The sequence below is a fragment of the Gigantopelta aegis genome, chromosome 3, assembly GCF_016097555.1.
Source record: "Gigantopelta aegis isolate Gae_Host chromosome 3, Gae_host_genome, whole genome shotgun sequence".
Classification (NCBI taxonomy): Eukaryota; Metazoa; Mollusca; class Gastropoda; order Neomphalida; family Peltospiridae; genus Gigantopelta; species Gigantopelta aegis.
This window is the reverse complement of record NC_054701.1, coordinates 81551350-81572581: the sequence shown is the minus strand read 5'-3', so window position 1 is coordinate 81572581 and position 21232 is coordinate 81551350. Positions and strand designations below refer to the sequence as shown.

At 39.3% G+C, this 21232-nt stretch overlaps 1 protein-coding gene across 5 annotated transcripts in view; it reads left to right on the top strand.

Moving 5' to 3' along the window:
* Nucleotides 1-21232, top strand: part of LOC121369157 (solute carrier family 26 member 6-like) — a 151425-nt gene that overhangs the window by 97310 nt on the left and 32883 nt on the right. For all 5 annotated transcript variants that reach the window (XM_041494047.1, XM_041494046.1, XM_041494049.1 and 2 more), the window contains exons 4-5: nt 757-971; nt 17813-17977. In XM_041494047.1, the coding sequence (XP_041349981.1) occupies nt 757-971; nt 17813-17977 (380 nt within the window). The remainder of the gene's footprint in view (nt 1-756; nt 972-17812; nt 17978-21232) is intronic.

Genomic DNA, 21232 nt, shown 5'->3' with positions numbered 1-21232 from the left:
AATTTTATAGGATTTTGTTTTGATACTATTTTCTGGGGCCCATAAAATCATGAATATTTTTTTTAAATTTATGTATATTAACTGACCAATCATGGGTAACCAAATTTGTTATTTTTCTTCTTACCGGTCATGAAATTCTAGCAAGTCATGGAATTAGTAAATGTCATTTTCCAGGTCTGGAAAGTCATGGAATTAGTATTAAATGTAATTTTGCATGTCTGAAAAGTCATGGAATTAGTAAATGTCATTTCCTAGGCCAGGAAAGTAATGGAATTTCCAGTTGGATCATGAAAAATCATGGAAAAATAAAAATGGTTTATAATGTGGGTTCCTCTCCCCCCTCCTCCCCTCCCCCATTTAAAATAACTCAAGAATTGATATGCAAACATTGTAATATTTCTAGACGATAATGTCAATGATTGCAATAAAAACATAATTGAAATGCCTGAATAAGGTCACAGAGAAATCCATTAAAAGTCATGCAAAGTCAAGGAATTTAGTTGGTAGAAAAGTATGAACCATGTAATGGGTAAAAAAATTGCATTAAAATTTTATGGTCTGACTGTGGGATCACAGATTTCGTTTATGGCTGGGATTGTAGTGAATAAAGATGTAACAGGAAACAATGGATAGGCCAATTGCAAACTTATTTATTTATTTACATGTTGTTGTGTTTTGTTTGTTTTTTTTTTTGTGTGTGTGTGTGTGACACCATTTGCACAGTTATTTTATTTATTTTTGCTTCTTTCTTGTCAGGAACATTTGCTGTGGTGTGTCTCATGATCGGGACAGTAGTGGACAAGGGGGTGACATCCCTGGGTATCATAATACGAGAAGAACTAGACACTGACAACGGGACAAATGTAGCGGAGAATGTGACACTAGAAGGCTATGATCGGAACGACCCATATGTCATAAGTACTCAACTGGGATTTGCCATGGCTGTTACGTTTGCTGTTGGCTGTCTGCAGGTGAGTACACATTGATTATGCAGATGAGAACCCCTATTTACCTGGATTGTACTGTGGTTAAGGCTTACAGCTGATAGGAAATGGATATCTATGTAATGATATCTTAGCACATTTTAAATTATTATGGTTCAGCTGTTTGGTGTCTACTTAACCCGAGTACTCTGACAGTAACAGAGCTAGACGGAAATCTGGACAGTTATCAACACTCTCTTACTGTCAGAGACCATTCTATATAAATTCTGCATAATCGCTGCCTACCAAATGGTAATCAAAGATTTTCGCTCTAATACAACAACAATCCTATGTTTGGACGTTAAATACCTTTACATCGATCATTTTTGAGCTCCCTGATAAAAACAAAATCACATATTAATCACTAATACACACACTACTTGAAGAAACCCGACATCACCCCCTTTCAATAATGTCCCGTTTAAATACATATTTCCTGACGGGTTTCTTCCTTTAAAGTGTGTATAAGTGATTAATATTTTGTTGTGTTTTTTAATCAAGAAAACCGTTGATAGCAACAAATGATAAAACATTAAATATAAATGTAGTAACATAAAGTCAATGCCACTGAGATTCACCAACATACCGTGAGAGTGGTCTAACAAAGTAAAGTGTCCACATGCTTAATGGTCAGTAGCACTGACCCCACCCTCACCTGTAGTTCATTGGTTAGAGTACCCATCTGAGATGTTACTGGCTGTAGGATCAATCCACGTTGGTGAATAATAGCAGGCTTTCTGCCAGAGGGTATGGAGGCTAAAATTACATGCCCTAAAATCTTTGAAATTAATGGATAATAGTTTTGTAATTTTTAGATATATGATAGTAAGAAGAAGTTTGTTTAACAACACCACTAGAGCACATTGATTTATTAATCATCGGCTATTGGATGTCAAACATTTGATAATTTTTACATATATAGTCTTAGAGGGGAAACCCGCTACATTTTTTCATTAGTAGCAAGGGATCTTTTATATGCACTATCCCACAGACAGGATAGCACATATCACGGCCTTTGATATACCAGTCATGGTGTACTGGCTGGAACGAGAAATAGCTCAATTGGCCCACCAACGGGGATCGATACCACACCGACTGTGCATCAAGCGAGTGCTTTAACACTGGGCTACATCCCCCCCCCCTGATAGTAAGAGAACTACTGTTTAAATTTATTTCTCGCTCTAGCCAGTGCACCACGACTGGTATATCAAAGACCGTGGTATGTTCTATCCTGTCTGGGATGGTGCATATAAAAGATTCCTTGCTACTAATGAAAAAATGTAGCGGGTTTCATCTCTATGACTGTGTCGAAATGACCATATATTTGACATCCAATAACCGATGATTAATAAATCAATGTGCTCTAGTGGTGTCGTTAAACAAAAACAGACTTTTTTTCTGCTATGTTCACCGGGACCTAGACCCCATAAATGACTAATTTTTCCTTTAATAACAATTTAATATCTTTCTTTTTTTCTTTATGCACACATGAAAACAAATACATTGATTCCATCGTCTTAACTGGAGGCACAATTACAGTTACAGTCTGTGGTTTGGATGGTACATATAAAAGATCCCTTGCTGCTAATTGAAAAGAGTAGCCCATGAAGTAACAACAGCGGGTTTCCACTCAATATCTGTATGGTCCGTAACCATATGTCTGACACCATATAACCGTAAATAAAATGTATTGAGTGCGTCGTTAAATAAAACATTTCCTTCCTTCCTTTATACTCTCAAATTATGTTTTGGTAGAAAGCCTGACTAGTGAAGGAATGTGTTGAAATTTCATCATCAATCATACATGATAATTAGTTTGCACCAACCGATCGACTTTCAATTACACAACTGCTTACAGTTATATGCACATGATAAGAGCAAATTGGATTATATGGACCATATATGCATGTATTTACAGCCATGCTGGGATGGGTTGTAGCCCTGTGGTAAAGCCCTTGATTGTCTATGTGGGATCGATCCCCATCAGTGGGCCTATCGGTCTATTTCTCGTTCCAGCCAGTGCACCACGACTGGTATGTGCTATCCTGTCTGTGGGATGGTGCATATGAAAGATCCCTTGCTAATAATGGAAAAATGTAGCAGGCTTCCCTTCTAAGACAATATGTCAAAATTACCAAATGTTTGACATCCAATAGCCGATTATTAATAAATCAATGTGCTCTAGTGGTGTCGTTAAACAAAAACAGACTTTTTTTCTGCGATGTTCACCGGGACCTAGACCCCATAAATGACTAATTTTGCCTTTAATAACAATTTAATATCTTCTTCTTTTTTTTTATGCACACATGAAGACAAACACATTGATTCTATTATCTTAAAGGAAGGGACAATTAAAGCATTTGACCTGGTATGCATATTCAACGATATATAATGCACTTTATTTCTTAATATCAACAAATATAATCATATAGTTAATTAATAAAACGGTTAAATGTGACGGTTATTATATATAACGGGCGCAGCCATTTCGTACCATCCCAGTGAGCTGGTGGTTATGTAATACCTAACATGTCACGTCAGGAATTAGTTTTTGAACTGAAGAAACAAAAAAATACCAGATTTTTGCGGAAGCATCACAATATTCTGTAATAATAGCCATCCCAGTAAGCCAGCAACAATTATATATTATTTTTAATACAAAATAAACCACCATTGTCAAAGTGTTGAAATAACTGTATTATGTTTTGTACATAAATTAACCCACTTACTAAAATAATAATCGGAATCTTTTCTTAGTTAATTGGTCTTTTCTTTTCATGGCCTGTACCTGTGGTTCCTGATTGGCAGGTGTATATTTAGACGGTCCCCAGACACTGTGTCTAAACACACTAAAAGGACGTGCCTCTTTTATTAAGATCACATAGTATTGTGTGATAACCACACGGACACCCCTCTAATCGTAATAGACATTATCAGCTGTCCTGCTTTATTACAATAAGTAATTCTGTAAAACTCTTGATTAAGTAGACTTTCCCATCGAAACTCATAAAACTTACCAATTACATCATTCCAAGGAAAAGAAACTTATTACTTGGGTATCGTGAGTGGTCATTTTTGCTCGAACGTAGCATACCAATAGGGCTAATAATATGCTTTTTTTTTCTTTGGATTTAAAAAAAAAGAAAAATACTATAACTCCATTTCGTTCTATTGATGCAAATTGAAATATATTTAGTTAAATAGTTTATTATACTATCAAGTCATTTATGTTGTTTTACAAGTCAGGCTGATGAAAGTGAAGCACCTTGTCGTAAATTAGAGCGTTTGTTTACACTGTGCATACAGGAGATGGACGGAGCTGACATCACTTCGCCACAAGCTATATCACCAGATGTCACATATCACCAGATGTCGCGTTTTTCATTTGATAAAGTGTCAGTATGTGTTGGTGGTCCGGGTATGCACCTTTCCAACACATGAGGCTCTTGTTTGAGTTTACTCTCCCTTTAACTGGAGGCACATTACAGTTAACAATTTCCTACACGTTCGTTTATGCTGTTTCTAATAAATCATCACATCCTTGCTCCAGCTGAACCGATCAATTTTCAATTATAATCAATCATGGGAATGTCACTAGTAAACACAGTGGGTTCTTGTGACCAGTGCTTTATGAATGGTATATCAAATATGCTGATATTTCATATGCTTTCTGTGGGAAAGGTTGGGGTTTTTTGTTTTGGGGAGGGTGGGGGGGATATAAAAGGGTTTTCTCTTTAATTCTTTAGACTATGTGACATAGTTGCCAGTTATAAAGTTGCTGATTGAGCAGTGACTGTGTGTTGGGTGTTATTTTATTTTCATTTCAACTTATTTTCGGGCTTATATCCAATTAAGGTTCAAGCATGCTGTTCTTGGCACACACACCTGAGCTATCTGGATTGTCTGTTAAGGACAGTGGATTAGTTGTTAGTGAGAGAAAAGAGGGTGTAGTGGTCTTACACCTACCCTTTGAGTCATTAAAATTCTCTCTGGCTGGGAGCTGATACCGGGCTGCAAACCCAGTACCTACCAGCCTTATGTCCGATGGCTTAACCATGATACCACTAAGGCCGGTGGGTGTTATTAAAGACTGCAGATTAAACGTGTTACAGTGTTATTAAAGACCAATTGAAAGAGTGTAATTAAAGACTTGTGATGGGTGTTATTTAACAATGTGATAAAACAATGTGCTGGGTGTTATTTAATACTAGTGATTAAACAATGTGCTGGGGTGTTATTGAATATTAGTGATTAAACAATGTGCTGGGGTGTCCTTGAATACTACTGATTAAACAATGTGCTGGGGTGTCCTTGAATGCTACTGATTAAACAATGTTCTGAGGTGTCCTTGAATACTAGTGATTAAACAATGTTCTGAGATGTCCTTGAATACTACTGATTAAACAATGTTCTGAGGTGTCTTTGAATACTACTGATTAAACAATGTTCTGAGGTGTCCTTGAATGCTACTGATTAAACAATGTTCTGAGGTGTCCTTGAATACTAGTGATTAAACAATGTTCTGAGGTGTCCTTGAATACTAGTGATTAAACAATGTTCTGAGATGTCCTTGAATACTAGTGATTAAACAATGTTCTGAGATGTCCTTGAATGCTACTGATTAAACAATGTTCTGAGATGTCCTTGAATACTAGTGATTAAACAATGTTCTGAGATGTCCTTGAATACTACTGATTAAACAATGTTCTGAGATGTCCTTGAATACTACTGATTAAACAAAGTGCTAAAGTTTTGTCAACTCAATCTTCATTTGATAGTATTATCGGTATGCTTTTATTTCGTCTTTGATGACAGCCATCTGTATTGATGATCGCTTTAAGTAGTTTTATTTCTTAAACTTCCAGTGTTGGGGTAGGTGGGAGAAGGGACCACCTACACTGGCAGGTGCAAGAGAGCACCAGCAGCCCAACCGGAGTCGGTAACAGGTGTGGTGTGTGTGTGTGTGTGTGTGTGTGTGTGTGTGTGTGTGTGTGTGTGCGTGTGTGCGCGTGTGTGTGTGTGTGTGTGTGTGTTAGTCTAAGCCAGATGGCCTTGCCCTATAATTTGCCAAATCCTAATGTCTACCTCAGGATAACCATGGGTCCAATGATCTCATTTCTGGCATGGGCAGTGGTTGATCCCATGGCGAATTAACTTTGGTATAGAGTTTTTAGCTTTTTGAAGATGATTTCAGCTTTTATTTTTGTATGGTTGTCACATCCCTGATTATACATGTCATTAGTTTATAACTAGGGCCGTAAATAGGTTTTAGGTGTTTAATTAATGTGTTAGTGTTGCCTTACGTTTGATGACTCTTATTAAATATTCTGCTTGACACCTGTTGCAGTGTTTTATGCCTATAATTTCCATGTGATTTATGCTCAATACCACACTTGACTGCTACCATGTTTGATGTATACTGTCATGTTTGTGTCTGTCACATATTTTTAACACCTGTTGCCAGCAACTAAATAAAACATTTATTTTTCTTACACGTGAGGGTGTGGGGTTGGAGTTGTATGTAAAATGTATCATAAGCATACAAGATAATGGGGTGGGGTGGGGGGGGATAGTCAGGAGGGACAACTGCCCCTCAGTCCTAGAGCAAATTCTTGATTTTGTGCAAAAAACTATAGAGATATTCAGGAAAATTGAGCTGGCCTGAAACCTCTTCAACGTGTATTTCCATCATTCTACCCACAATATTAGTTGTAATGCATGGAAAGGTGTTTATAGTGATTTGTTTGCAACCCTGTATAGCACTTTGGTAGTAATGCTAATATGAATAAATGTTGTTATCCAGATTGAGGCAAAAATCAGCCTGCCACCAGCCCCACACCTTCTACAGAAATGAAAGCCTGTTTGCCTATGAAATTAGTGCAAAGTCTATATATACGGCAATATTTAAGCTTGTTCCTTTCAAACCCATTGCCTCAGTAGTGTAGAGGGTAAGCCATCAGACTTAATGCTGGTAGGTACTGGGTTCGCATCCTGCTACTGGCCAGAGTAAGTTTGTTTTAAACAACTTAGTGGGTAGATTTATGGCCACTACTCCAACTGTTCTCTCACTAATTACTGACAACTAACACTAACCCAGAGGGTCCAGATAGTTGAGGTATATGCCCAGGACAGCATGCATGAACTTTAATTGGACATAAGAGCGAAAATAAGAATAAATAAGTTACGAATAAAGACCTACTGCTTAATTATATGCTACAATACACTGACAAGGGCTCCTGCCATTTTCAATTTACTTGAATCATTTTATACTGCTTTTAAACCATTCATCTATTATCCTCTCCTATTATAACACCTTGACTCGTTTTGCTCTGCTCTATTTCAAATCACTGCTGCTGAATTGGTGACATTCAAGTTTGTAAAAAAAAAAAATATCTACCTGTTGTACGGGTGCACTTATGTAGACGTGTGTATTTTTAATTTGGCTCACATAACTGGTTGCGTGAGTTTATGCACTGCTGGTCAGATTTTAATAGCCACTGTTGTATATTCTCGTAGTTCAGTTTCATGGGCATATATTAAGATTTGTTGTTTTTAATCATAGCAAATTTAAATATTCCTTTACTGAATTTTATAAATATAACTTATAAGTGTTGTTTTTTTAAATTGGCAAATATACTAATAGGATCATAATAGAAAATGTTGAGGGTTTTTTTTTTTAGTGTAGTGTTGTATTTTACATCAATTTAGTGATGAACATCTCATATAGTTTTATGTAAAGCACTGCGTGGAAATACATTTTGGGAAAGGAATAGATGTTTTACGGCACTTTAACACTTTTAAACTATGGCATTTTGTTGTCTATCACTTGGTTGAGAGAGAGAGAGAGAGAGAGAGAGAGAGAGAGAGAGAGAGAGAGAGAGAGAGAGAGAGAGAGAGAGAGAGAGAGAGAGAGAGAGAGAGAGAAAGAAGGGGAGGGAAGGAGGGTGGGTGGGGGTGGATGTTGCCACCCCACACAGGCTACTCAATTTAAAAAGTGCAAAGGACTGTTACCTTTTATGTGTATCTTCTCCATAGATGCGACAGCCTTTGATGTACTATTTTTTTCTCATTCCAACCAGTGCACAACAACTGGTCAAAGGCCATGGTATGTGCTTTCCTGTATGTGGGCAAGTGCATATAAAAATCCCTTGCTGCATAAGGAAAAATGTAGCGGGTGTCCTCTGATGACTACGTGTCAGAATTACCAAATGTTTGATATCCAATAGCCCATGACTAATTAATTGATGTGCTCTAGGGGTGTTGCTAAACAAAACAAACTTCAAACATTTTAAATATCTCTATTCATTGTAAAGAGATAACGCTGATGTTAGATTACCCAGTAGCTATATAAAAATATAGCTTAAAAAGTGCTGAGGTGTCATTAAACAAAGATTTCTTTCATTTAAAAATTCTTTAAAAGTCTTGGGGCCTTAATTGAGAAGGCCTGGTTATGGAGAAGGCCTAGTTGTGGAGAAGGCCTAGTTATGGAATAGGCCTAGTTGTGGAGAAGGCCTGGCTGTGGAGAGGGCCTGGCTGTGGAGAGGGCCTGACTGTGGAGAGGGCCTGGTTGTGGAGGGCCTGGCTGTGGAGAAGGCCTGGCTGTGGAGAGGGCCTGGCTGTGGAGAGGGCCTGGCTGTGTAGAGGGCCTGGCTGTGGAGAGGGCCTGGCTGTGGAGAGGGCCTGGTTGTGGAGGGCCTGGCTGTGGAGAAGGCCTGGCAGTGGAGAAGGCCTGGCAGTGGAGAAGGCCTAGCTGTGGAGAAGGCCTAGCCTAGCTATGGAGAAGGCCTAGTTGTGGAGAAGGCCTAGTTATGGAGAAGGCCATGTAAGTTGTATAACTTGTGCCTAATCCATTTGTTCTTTAAAAAGCAATAAAATATGTTTCAGTCAGTTGAGATGGGGGGAATCCAGTCCATCAAAGACAGTCGATCCTGCTACATCTTGCCCTATATATTCCTGGGAAACTGATATGGTGCATACCATGCTATTTTCACACAACACTTAATTTAAAAGGAAGATCATGTCCACAAGATATTTTCCATACACTGTTATGGTGTTGTGGTACATGTAGTAACGTTTGGAAAAACTGGTTCGTTATGCTATGACCTGCCTTGTAAACAATCTATTTCTGGTAAATATTTTCCAGTCTGTTTGATGCACAAGCGTCAGACATGAGTTGGTATAGTACCACAGGGACTTGTATTGAATAATTTACATCCACTTCCATCCCTTACTCATCATCAGTGGCAGGACGCAGCCCAGTGGTAAAGCACTCGCTTGAAGCGTGGTTGGTCTGGGATCAATCCCTTTCAGTAGGCCCATTGGAATATTTCTTGTTCCAGCCAGTGCACCACAACTGGTATATCTACGGCTGTGGTATGTGTTACCCCTTCTGTGAGATGGTGCATGTGAAAGATCGCTTGCTACTAATAGAAAACAAATGTCATCTCTAAGACTGTCAAAATTACCAAATGTTTGACATCATTAATAAAATCAATGTGCTCTAGTGGTGTAGTTAAACAAAAGAATCCTTTTTTTTACTTTACTGGTCATCAGTGCATTTATACATCCCTGTGGGTTTTGTACCGGTACAGTAAAATCAAGTGACAAATACTTTACATCAATGAACATAAATGGAAAATCTTATCTAGCGTTGCCAGTAAAACTAAATTTGCGACAGTAAAACCACCGATATACGTCCGCGAATACTACTGATTAAACAATGTGCTGGGGTGTCATGGAATACTACTGATTAAACAATGTGCTGGGGTGTTATTGAATACTACTGATTAAACAATGTGCTGGGGTGTTATTGAGTACTACTAATTAAACAATGTCCTGGGGTGTTATTGAATACTACTGATTAAACGATGTGCTGGGGTGTCATGGAATACTACTGATTAAACAATGTGCTAGGGTGTTATTGAATACGTACTAGTGATTAAACAATGTGCTGGGGTGTTATTAAATATTAGTGATTAAACAATGTGCTGGGGTGTCATGGAATAATACTGATTAAACAATGTGCTGGGGTGTCCTTGAATACTACTGATTAAACAATGTTCTGAGGTGTCCTTGAATACTACTGATTAAACAATGTTCTGAGGTGTCCTTGAATACTACTGATTAAACAATGTTCTGAGGTGTCCTTGAATACTACTGATTAAACAATGTTCTGAGATGTCCTTGAATACTACTGATTAAACAAAGTGCTAAAGTTTTGTCAACTCAGTCTTCATTTGATAGTATTATCGGTATGCTTTTATTTCATCTTTGATGACAGCCATCTGTATTGATGATCGCTTTAAGTAGTTCTATTTCTTAAACTTCCGGTGCTACATCAACCAGATTTCGTACACATGCACCATGAATACAAGAACATGATTAGTTATTGGTGTACTTGTACTTAGTGATTACACTCATGCACAGCAAATTGTCACAGTGACCTAGTGATATGCCCCCAATGCCCTGAATATTAAACAGTCTCATGGCCAAACTGGCCATGCCTTCTTTGCATGTTACTAATTAACCATTATACTCACAATTAGTCTAAGCAGTTCAGGTCAAGTCCGAGGGTTTTTTACGTGCACATTCAGAGCAAGCTGTTGCAGCGCACGCCTGTCGTGCACACAGGTACCGGCCTTGGTCGGCTCCGTCCAGGACAGGAAAGGGGTTGGGGTAGGTGGGAGAAGGGACCAGATGGCCTTGCCCTATAATTTGCCAAATCCTAATGTCAACCTCAGGATAACCATGGGTCCAATGATCCCATTTCTGGCATGGGCAGTGGTTGATCCCATGGCAAATTAACTTTGGTATAGAGTTTTCAGCTTTTTGAAGATCATTTCAGCTTTTATTTTTTTATGGTTGTCACATCCCTGATTATACATGTCATTAGTTTATAACTACAGTCGCTATAGGGCCGTAAATAGGTTTTAGCTGTTTAATTAATGTGTTAGTGTCGCCTTACGTTTGATGACTCTTATAAAATATTCTGCTTGACACCTGTTATAGTGTTTTATGCCCATAATTTCCATGTGATTTATGCTCAATACCACACTTGACTGCTACCATGTTTGATGTATACTGTCATGTTTGTGTCTGTCACATATTTTTAACACCTGTTGCCAGCAACTAAATAAAACATTTATTTTTCTTACACGTGAGGGTGTGGGGTTGGAGTCGTATGTAAAATGTATCATAAGCATACAAGATAATGGGGTGGGGTGGGGGGTCAGGAGGGACAACTGCCCCCCAGTCCTAGAGCAAATCCTTGAATTTGTGCAAAAAACGATAAAGATATTCGGGAAAATTTAGCTGGCTTGAAACCTCTTCAACGTGTATTTCCATCATTCTACCCACAATATTAGTTGTAATGCATGGAAAGGTGCTTAGTGATTTGTTTGCAACCCTGTAGTATATAGTTGTTTGGTAGTAATGCTAATATGAAAAAAAGAAAGAAAGAAATGTTTTATTTAACGACGCACTCAACACATTTATATGGCATCAGACATATGGTTAAGGACCACACAGAGTTTGAGAGGAAACCCGCTGTCGCCACTACGTTCCGATTAGCAGCAAGGGATCTTTTATTTGTGCTTCCCACAAGCAGGATAGCACAAACCATTGCCTTTGTTGAACCAGTTATGGATCACTGGTCGGTGCAAGTGGTTTACACCTACCCATTGAGTCTTGCGGAGCACTCACTCAGGGTTTGGAGTTGGTATCTGGATTAAAAATCCCATGCCTCGACTGGGATCTGAACTCAGTACCTACCAGCCTGTAGACCGATGGCCTAACCACGACGCCACCGAGGCCGGTCCCTGCTAATATGAATAAATGTTGTTATCCAGATTCAGGCAAAAATCAGCCTGCCCTCACCCCCACACCTTCTACAAAAATGAAAGCCTGTTTGCCTATGAAATTAGTGCAAAGTCTATATATAAGGCAATGTCATGTCATGTCAAAGGGTTTTACGTGCACACTCCGTCCATGACAGGAAAGGTGGGGGGAGGTGAGAGGAGGGACCGCCTGCACTGGCAGGTGCAAGGGAGCACCAGCAGCCCGATCAAATCGTTAGCAGGCGGGTGGGTGTGGTGGTGGTGCTATAGAATTTGAATGGAGCAGTTAAATGCCAAAGAGAAAAGGGTGCGCAATTTTGCTTGAGGGAATTTGGCGCAATTTTGAACGGTCGGTTGAAAGGTAAATGGCCGAGCTAACATAGGTTTTGATATTAGTGAATCGAGAGTAGCTCGTTAATTTTAGACCTTTACGATGCTGTGGTGTCTCCCTAGGTTGCCCATAGGGCTCTTATAAAGGGCCTGACCGCTTCTGGTCGAGGCATCACCAAGTACCAAGTTATTACCAGCAGCAAGTATTAGGGGTTTGGGTGGGGGAGGCCGATATTCTTTTGTTCAGCTTCCCCCGGGTGCATTGCATTTGTGTATTCGGAACGGTATTCTTTTGTCCGGTTCCTTATTAGAGTATATAAGGCAATATTTAAGCTTGATCTTTTCAAACCCGTTGCCTCAGTAGTGTAGAGGGTAAGCCATCAGACTTAATGCTGGTAGGTACTGGGTTCGCATCCTGCTACTGGCCAGAGTAAGTTTTTTTAAAACAACTTAGTGGGTAGATTTATGGCCACTACTCCAACTGTTCTCTCACTAATTACTGACAACTAACACTAACCCAGAGGGTCCAGATAGTTGAGGTATATGTCCAGGACAGCATGCATGAACTTTAATTGGACATAAGAGCGAAAATAAGAATAAATAAGTTACGAATAAAGACCTACTGCTTAATTATATGCTACAATACACTGACAAGGGCTCCTGCCATTTTCAATTTACTTGAATAATTTGTTTACTGTTTTTAAACTATTCATCTATTTTCCTCTCCTATTATAACACCTTGTCTCGTTTTGCTCTGCTCTATTTCAAATCACTGCTGCTGAATTGGTGACATTCAAGTTGGTAATTTTTTTTTTTATCTACCTGTTGTACGTGTGCACTCATGTAGACGTGCGTATTTTTAATTTGGCTCACATAACTGGTTGCGTGGATTTATGCACTGCTGGTCAGATTTTAATAGCCACTGTTTTATATTCTCGTAGTTCTGTTTCATGGGCATATATTAAGATTTGTTGTTTTTAAAGATAGCAAATTTAAATATTCCTTTACTGAATTTTATAAATATAACTTATAAGTGGGGGTTTTTAAATTGGCATTTTATATTTTACATCAATTTAGTGATGAACATTTCTTATCAATCATATATCTTTCATATAGTTTTATGTAAAGCATGGTGTGGAAATACATTTTGGGAAAGGAATAGATGTTTTACGGCACTTTAACACTTTTAAACTGTGGCATTTTGTTGTCTATCACTTGGTTGAGAGAGAGAGAGAGAGCGCAGGGGGGGGGGGAGGGATAGTGGGAGAACACGAGAGAGAGAGAAACACAGACAGACAGAGACACAGAGAAAGAAGGGGAGGGAAGGAGGGTGGGTGTGTGGGGGTGGGTGTTGGCACCCCACACAGGCTACTCAATTTAAAAAGTGCAAAGGACTGTCACCTTTTATGTGTATCTTCTCCTTATGCGACAGCCTTTGATGTACTATTTTTTCTCATTCCAACCAGTGCACCACAACTGGTCAATGGCCATGGTATGTGCTTTCCTGTCTGTGAGCAAGTGCATATAAAAATCCCTTGCTGCATAAGGAAAAATGTAGGTGGTGTCCTCTGATGAGTATGTGTCAGAATTACCAAATGTTTGATATCCAATAGCCCATGACTAATTAATTGATGTACTCTAGGGGTGTTGTTAAACAAAACAAACTTCAAACATTTTAAATATCTCTAATTCATTGTAAAGAGATAACACTGATGTTAGATTACCCAGTAGCTATATAAAAATATGGCTTAAAAAGTGCTGAGGTGTCATTAAACAAAGATTTCTTTCATTTAAAAATTCTTAAAAGTCTTGGGGCCTTAATTGAGAGGGCCTGGTTATGGAGAAGGCCTAGTTCTAGGGAAGGCCTAGTTGTGGAAAAGGTGTGGCTGTGGAGAAGGCCTGGCTGTGGAGAAGGCCTGGCTGTGGAGAAGGCCTCGCTGTGGAGAAGGCCTCGTTGTGGAGAAGGCCTAGCTGTGGAGAAGGCCTCGCTGTGGAGAAGGCCTGGCTGTGGAGAAGGCCTTGTTGTGGAGAAGGCCTGGCTGTTGAGAAGGCCTGGCTGTGGAGAAGGCCTGGCTGTGGAGAAGGCCTGACTGTGGAGAAGGCCTAGCTGTGGAGAAGGTCTAGCCTAGCTATGGAGAAGGCCTGGCTGTGGAGAAGGTCTAGTTATGGAGAAGGCCTAGCTGTGGAGAAGGCCTAGCTGTGGAGAAAGCCTAGCCTAGCTATGGAGAAGGCCTAGCTGTGGAGAAGGCCTAGTTATGGAGAATAACGTGTATAACGTGTGCCTAATAAATTTGTTCTTTAAAAAGCAATAAAATATGTTTCCGTTAATTGAGATGGGGGGGGGGGGGGAATCCAGTCCATAAAAGACAGTCGATCCTGCTTCCTATTGCACTTGAAGTTTAATCACAGAGCTACATTACCCTGTATATTCCTGGGAAACTCGTATGGTGCATACCATGCTATTTTCACACAACACTGAATTTAAAAGGAAGATCCTGTCCACAAGATATTTTCCATACACTGTTATGCAACATTTATCAAAATGGTGTTGTGGTACATGTAGTAACGTTTGGAAAAACTGGTTCGTTATGCTATGACCTGCCTTGTACACAAAGTGAACATAAAAATTCAATATATTTCTGGTAAATATTTTCCAGTCTGTTTGATGCACAAGCGTCAGACATGAGTTGGTATAGTACCACAGGGACTTGTATTGAATAATTTACATCCACTTCCATCCCTTACTCATCATCAGTGGCGGGACGCAGCCCAGTGGTAAAGCACTCGCTTGAAGCGTGGTTGGTCTGGGATCAATCCCTTTCAGTAGGCCCATTGGAATATTTCTTGTTCCAGCCAGTGCACCACAACTGGTATATCTACGGCTGTGGTATGTGTTACCCCTTCTGTGAGATGGTGCATGTGAAAGATCGCTTGCTACTAATAGCTGATGATTAATAAAATCAGTGTGCTCTAGTGGTGTAGTTAAACAAAAGAAACATTTTTTTTACTTTACTGGTCATCAGTGTATTTGCCAAACATCCCTGTGGGTTTTGTACCGGTACAGTAAAATCAAGTGACAAATACTTTACATTAATGAACATAAATGGAAAATCTTATTTAGTAAAAATTAGGGGATAACCCTACTGTGTTTTTCGATTTGCGGACGTATATCGGTGGTTTTACTGTCGCAAATTTAGTTTTATTGGCAACGCGTTAGCTGTGGTATGTACTATCCTATCCGTGGGATGGTGCATATAAAAGATCCCTTGGTTCTATTTCGAAAGAGTATTCCATTGTGTGGCGACAGCGGGTTTCAGCTCTCAATATCTGTGTGATCCATAACCATATGTCTTACTCCATGTTACCATAATTAAAATGAACAGAACATTCAGTGTATTAATTATCTTTTGGTTATATGGTTATTTAGCTGTATACTTTTCTTCTGTGCATCATTTATATTCACCTATATACTGTGTTTCACTGTTATATATAACAGAGAGAAAAAGAAGAAATAGGTAATTTTTAAACAAGTTGCCGTATTCATTATACAAATTAGTAGCCTACACATATGAAGCATCTTTTCCTCTGGTGGAGTGCTCACCTAAAACAGGCCTCTGGGAATTGAAAATGTGCATAACACATTTATCAGTTTGGATGACCCATTTTGTCCACATAAAATTAGATTTGTCTGTGCAACACATGAAATCATTGGAGATTGCAGTTTTCAGAGGCCTGTTAAAGGATTGTGACATACCTTTGATGGTCTTGTTGGGTTATTTCCTTTTAGTATATGAAAGATTGTGGTATGTGCTGTTCTGTCTAAAGAAATCGGTTAGAATTTTACGATCGATCATCATTTAAAATTGGTTTGCATCAAACAATAAATGTTCAATTATACAATCGGTTAGAATTACATGTACTTTAAAAGGTTTTGAATTATTGGGATTATTCACCTGTTGTCATGTTTTCCTGGGGTGGACCCTACAAATTGTTAGTTTTACCTTTAATAGCTACCGGTATTCAGTGTGTGCGTGCGTGCGTGCATGCGTGCATGCCTGTGCCTGTGCATGTTGGTTTTTGCACACATAAAACTGTATGGAACAGTTACAGATAAAATCAGTTATTGATTTTTATTATCAGTGATCACAGCGGTAGAGCCCAAATGATCAGTTTTCATTTATAATTCATCACTGGTATGTCACTGCAGTACAGCCAAAGGTCCCTTGCTAGTAACCCAGCTTGTGTGCTGGTGTTGGGTTTCTCATCTGGGTAGACTTTTCGATTACCCTCAGTGAACTCCTAATGCTCCATTACTGGTATATAAAAGGCTGTTTTGTACTGTCCCTGTCTGTGTAACAGTGAATATAAAAGATACCTTACTGTCTTTTTGTTGGGAAGAAGGAAATGTTTTATTTAATGACACACTCAACACATTTTATTTATGGTTATATGGTGTCAGACAGTTTTTGGTTTATGGACCACACAGATATTGAGAGAGGAAACCCGCTGTCACCACTTCATGGGCTATTCTTTTCAGTGAGCAACAAGGGTTCTTTTGTATACACAGACAGGATAGTACATACCACAGCCTTTGTTACACCAGTTGTGGAGCACAGGCTGGAATGAGAAACAGCCCAATGAGCCCACCGATGGGAATCGATCCGAGATTGATCACGCATCAGGCGAGTGCTATACCACTGAGCTACGTCCAGCCCTTTTTGTTAGGAAAAGCAAGTGTCAATTAACACTTCAGAATGGCACTCGTATATTGATGCCATTTTCGGCTTTGAACATCTCAAGGGGCAGGATTTAGCTCCATTGGTTGAGTGCTCGCCTGAGATGCTTGTGTCGCAAGATCAAACCATCTCAGTGGATCCATTCAACTGATTGGGGTTTTTCATTTTCCATCCAGTGCACCACAACTGGTCAAAAACTGTAGTATGTCCTTTCCTGTCTGTGGGAAAGTACATATAAAAGATCCCTTGCTGCTAATGGAAAAATGTAGTGGGTTTCCTCTGATGACTACGTGTCGAAATTACCAAATGTTTGACATGCAATAGCCGATGATAGATTAATCAATGTGCTCCAGTGGTGTCGTTAAACAAAACAAACGTTAGATGTTTTGAACATCTTCAATTCATTGTAAAGAGATAACACTTATATATTAGAATACCCAGTAGCTATATAGCTTGGAAAAGTGCTGATGTGTCATTAAATATTCCTTTCCTTTAAATGTTCTTTAAAAGACCGTGAGAATCTTCATTTCCCAAGAAGGAGTGTGTTTTGTTTAAAGACATCATTAGAGCATATTGATTAATTAATCACTGGCTGTTGGATGTCAAACATTTGGTAATTTTGACATATAATCTTAGAGAGAAAACCCCGCTACATTTTTCTATTAGTAGCAAGGGATCTTTTATATGTACTTTCCCACAGACAGGAAAGGACATACCACAGCCATTAATATACCAGTCATGGTGCACTGGTTAGAACGAGAAATAGCCCAATGGACTCACCGACGGGGATCGATACCAAACCGACTGTGCATCAAGCAAGTGCTAAACCCTAGAAAAACATTGCTAACTATCGCATATAATTTATTATTTATTTTAATTTCTATTACTTTTTTTGTTGTTGAATAACCGAATGTCATTGTTGTTTCAGCTGTTGATGGGTTTCTTCCGGCTGGGGTTTGTAGCCGTATACCTGTCGGATCCTCTTGTGAGTGGCTTCACCACCGGGGCAGCCTGCCATGTGTTCACGTCGCAGATCAAACACATCTTTGGCGTCAAAATCGGCAGATATTACGGTCCACTAAAACTTATATATGTAAGTAAGAAAACGAGTACATGGTATAGATCATTGGATCTATAGATATAACAATATATTTCATTTCAACTTATTTCTGTAGTTATATCCAATTAAGATTCAAGCACGCTGTTCTGGGCATACACCTCAGCTATCTGAGCTGTCTGTCCAGGACAGTGGGTTAGTTGTTAATGGTTAGTAAGAGAAGAGAGGATGTAGTACCTACCAACTGAGTCGTTAAAACTCGCTCTGGGTGGGAGCCAGTGCCTTGCTAAGAACCCTGTACCTACCAACTGAGTCGTTAAAACTCGCTCTGGGTGGGAGCCAGTGCCTTGCTAAGAACCCTGTACCTACCAACTGAGTCGTTAAAACTCGCTCTGGGTGGGAGCCAGTGCCTTGCTAAGAACCCTGTACCTACCAACTGAGTCGTTAAAACTCGCTCTGGGTGGGAGCCAGTGCCTTGTTAAGAACCCTGTACCTACCAACTGAGTCGTTAAAACTCGCTCTGGGTGGGAGCCAGTGCCTTGCTAAGAACCCTGTACCTACCAACTGAGTCGTTAAAACTCGCTCTGGGTGGGAACCAGTGCCTTGCTAAGAACCCTGTACCTACCAACTGAGTCGTTAAAACTCGCTCTGGGTGGGAGCCAGTGCCTTGCTAAGAACCCTGTACCTACCAGCCTTATGTCCGATGGCTTGACCACAACACCACTAAGACCAGTATAATGTTATAGATCTTTTCATGCTAAAGCTCTTAATATAATATATAGAGATTATTACACGAGCTTGTGTGTCATACTGATGTTACGAAACGAGTGTCAGGATTGTTGTATTGCCCAAGCGAGAGCAAGGTTAATACACGAAGTCTGATATGAGTTTCATAAACTTAGTACGATTCACACGTGAGTTTAATAATTTCTTTATTATCCACATTATCCATAACATTATTATTTGTATGATTAATAAGGACCATGTCAAAACATTTTAAAGTAACTAGAAGGAGATGATGAAATGACATCATTTTGGTAAGTGGTTACAGAGCTAAGACTGGGGAAGCTGCATTAAGTTACGACATCACTTCCCCAAAATTATAAAGAGACCACTCCTTTGTCTGCTCCATTGTCACCAATGTTTTATTATCATTTGTTGTGCATATGAAATCATTATGACACACGTGTCATACTGGTTATATTTACCAACCTTAGCACATGACTACAAACACATTGGATATACAGTCACTGATATTCTAAACAAGAAAATGTATTTAATGTATAAGTTTTGGCACCCAAAAAGGCTCTGTTAAGCTAGATTTATACTTTTTCACTGACTCTTGTCGGCGAGTAGTTGACTTGCCCAATTCTGCTTCTGTTCAAACCTAATCCTCATTTTTCAGTGACGTTAGTGTGGTTTTAACACAGTTCATATTAAATTTTGGTGTAAGTTCGTTCAACACTTTTTCGTTTACAGTGTGTTGACCTAATAAAAAATTTAACAAATTTGCGCATGACGTCGGCTATCAAGGTATGAATTGACCTTTAGACGGAAACATCTTTCAATGGCTGCAAATTCAAGACAGTCCCTTTAAATGCTTGTCTAATTTCAGTGAGATCATGTCTATGTTCCCTCAGCTCTATGTTCCCTCAGCTAACCCTAACCCTTACCCTAAACCTGAGGGAACATAGAGCAGAGTAACCCTAATCCTGAGGGAACATAGACCTGAGGGAACACAGAGCTGAGTAACCCTAATCCTGAGGGAACATAGACCTGAGGGAACATAGAGCTGAGTAACCCTAATCCTGAGGGAACATGGACCTGAGGGAACATAGAGCTGAGTAACCCTAATCCTGAGGGAACATAGAGCTTAGTAACCCTAATCCTGAGGGAACATAGAGCTGAGTAACCCTAATCCTGAGGGAACATAGACCTGAGGGAACATAGAGCTGAGTAACCCTAATCCTGAGGGAACATAGACCTGACCCCATTTCAGTTAGCTATTTAAGATATTATATATTGAGTATCGATATTCAATCCTTTTCAAGTACATTGTTTTTAAAATGCACATGATAAGGGGAGTTAAAAGTTACTCTCATTGAATTAGTCTCAGGGGAGTGATGGGGAGTGAGAGTGATAGCTTCCCTTATGGCAACGCCACATAATTCGAATCACTTATACAACAGTAGCCATGAGAGTAGCCGATTGACAAGGCAGATATTACAATTTCATCGGCTATTACGCAGTCGGTTATTATTGTGGCTTTGTTCTCATACGAGGCACTCATATCGTTTGGCATCACCTTTAAACAGCGAGGTTTCATAGAACTTAGGAAAAAGGATTTTCATTTAGTGATCATTTTGGTACTACGTGCTTTGGATGTAGCATGTTAAATGTAGCATGTTAACTATAGCATGATGCTGTTAAGGCCATGTAATGAATGCCATGTCTTTAAGTAAACCCGAGTCTATCACAGCATAATCTTCAGTGTTGAAACTCGGAAAATCAATTCACACGGTTTTTCATAAATTGGTTTTCATGTCGCTCACTGGATGCTCAGGTGTCTAATATTTTCAAATTAGCACTGAAGTGTAAGGCCAGTGGAAATGGAATTATTGACTAATGAGCATTTAGAATAGTTCAGATTTAATTAAATTCCTGTAAGGTTCTTGCTGTATGTTGAAAGTTTTCAAGCGAGTATGAAAATTTTAGCTTCTTATTCCAAGTCCTTGCATCACAGATTCAAACCACCTCAGTGGATCCATTCACCTGATTGGGGTTTTTCTTGTTCCAGCCAGTGCACCACAGCTGATTGAAGGCTGTGATGTGGGTTTCCTGTCTGTGGGAAAGTGCATATAAATTAATCATAAAAGATCCCTTGCTGCATTAGGAAAAGTTAGTGGGTTTCCTCTGATGACTATGTGTCAGAATTACCAAATGTTTGACATCCAGTAGTCGATGATTAATAACTAATCAATTGGCTCTAGTGGTGTCGTTAACAAAACAAACTCTAAACTTTATTCCAGTAAGGCAGACTTCCTCAGACCTTGCCATTTAAGGTGAGCTATGGCTCTGGCTCCCCATCACTTCCCTGAGACTAGTTCAGGAACAGTAATTTATGACTCCCCTTAGCATGTGATTTACAAATACCCAGTCCCATGTTCATGTACTACAGAAGGATTAAATACCAATGCTCAATATGGTAATATAAATGGCAGGACTAGCTCTGCATATGCAGAACATTTTGTCAAATTATCTATTAAAGTTCAAATCAAGTACAGAAACTTG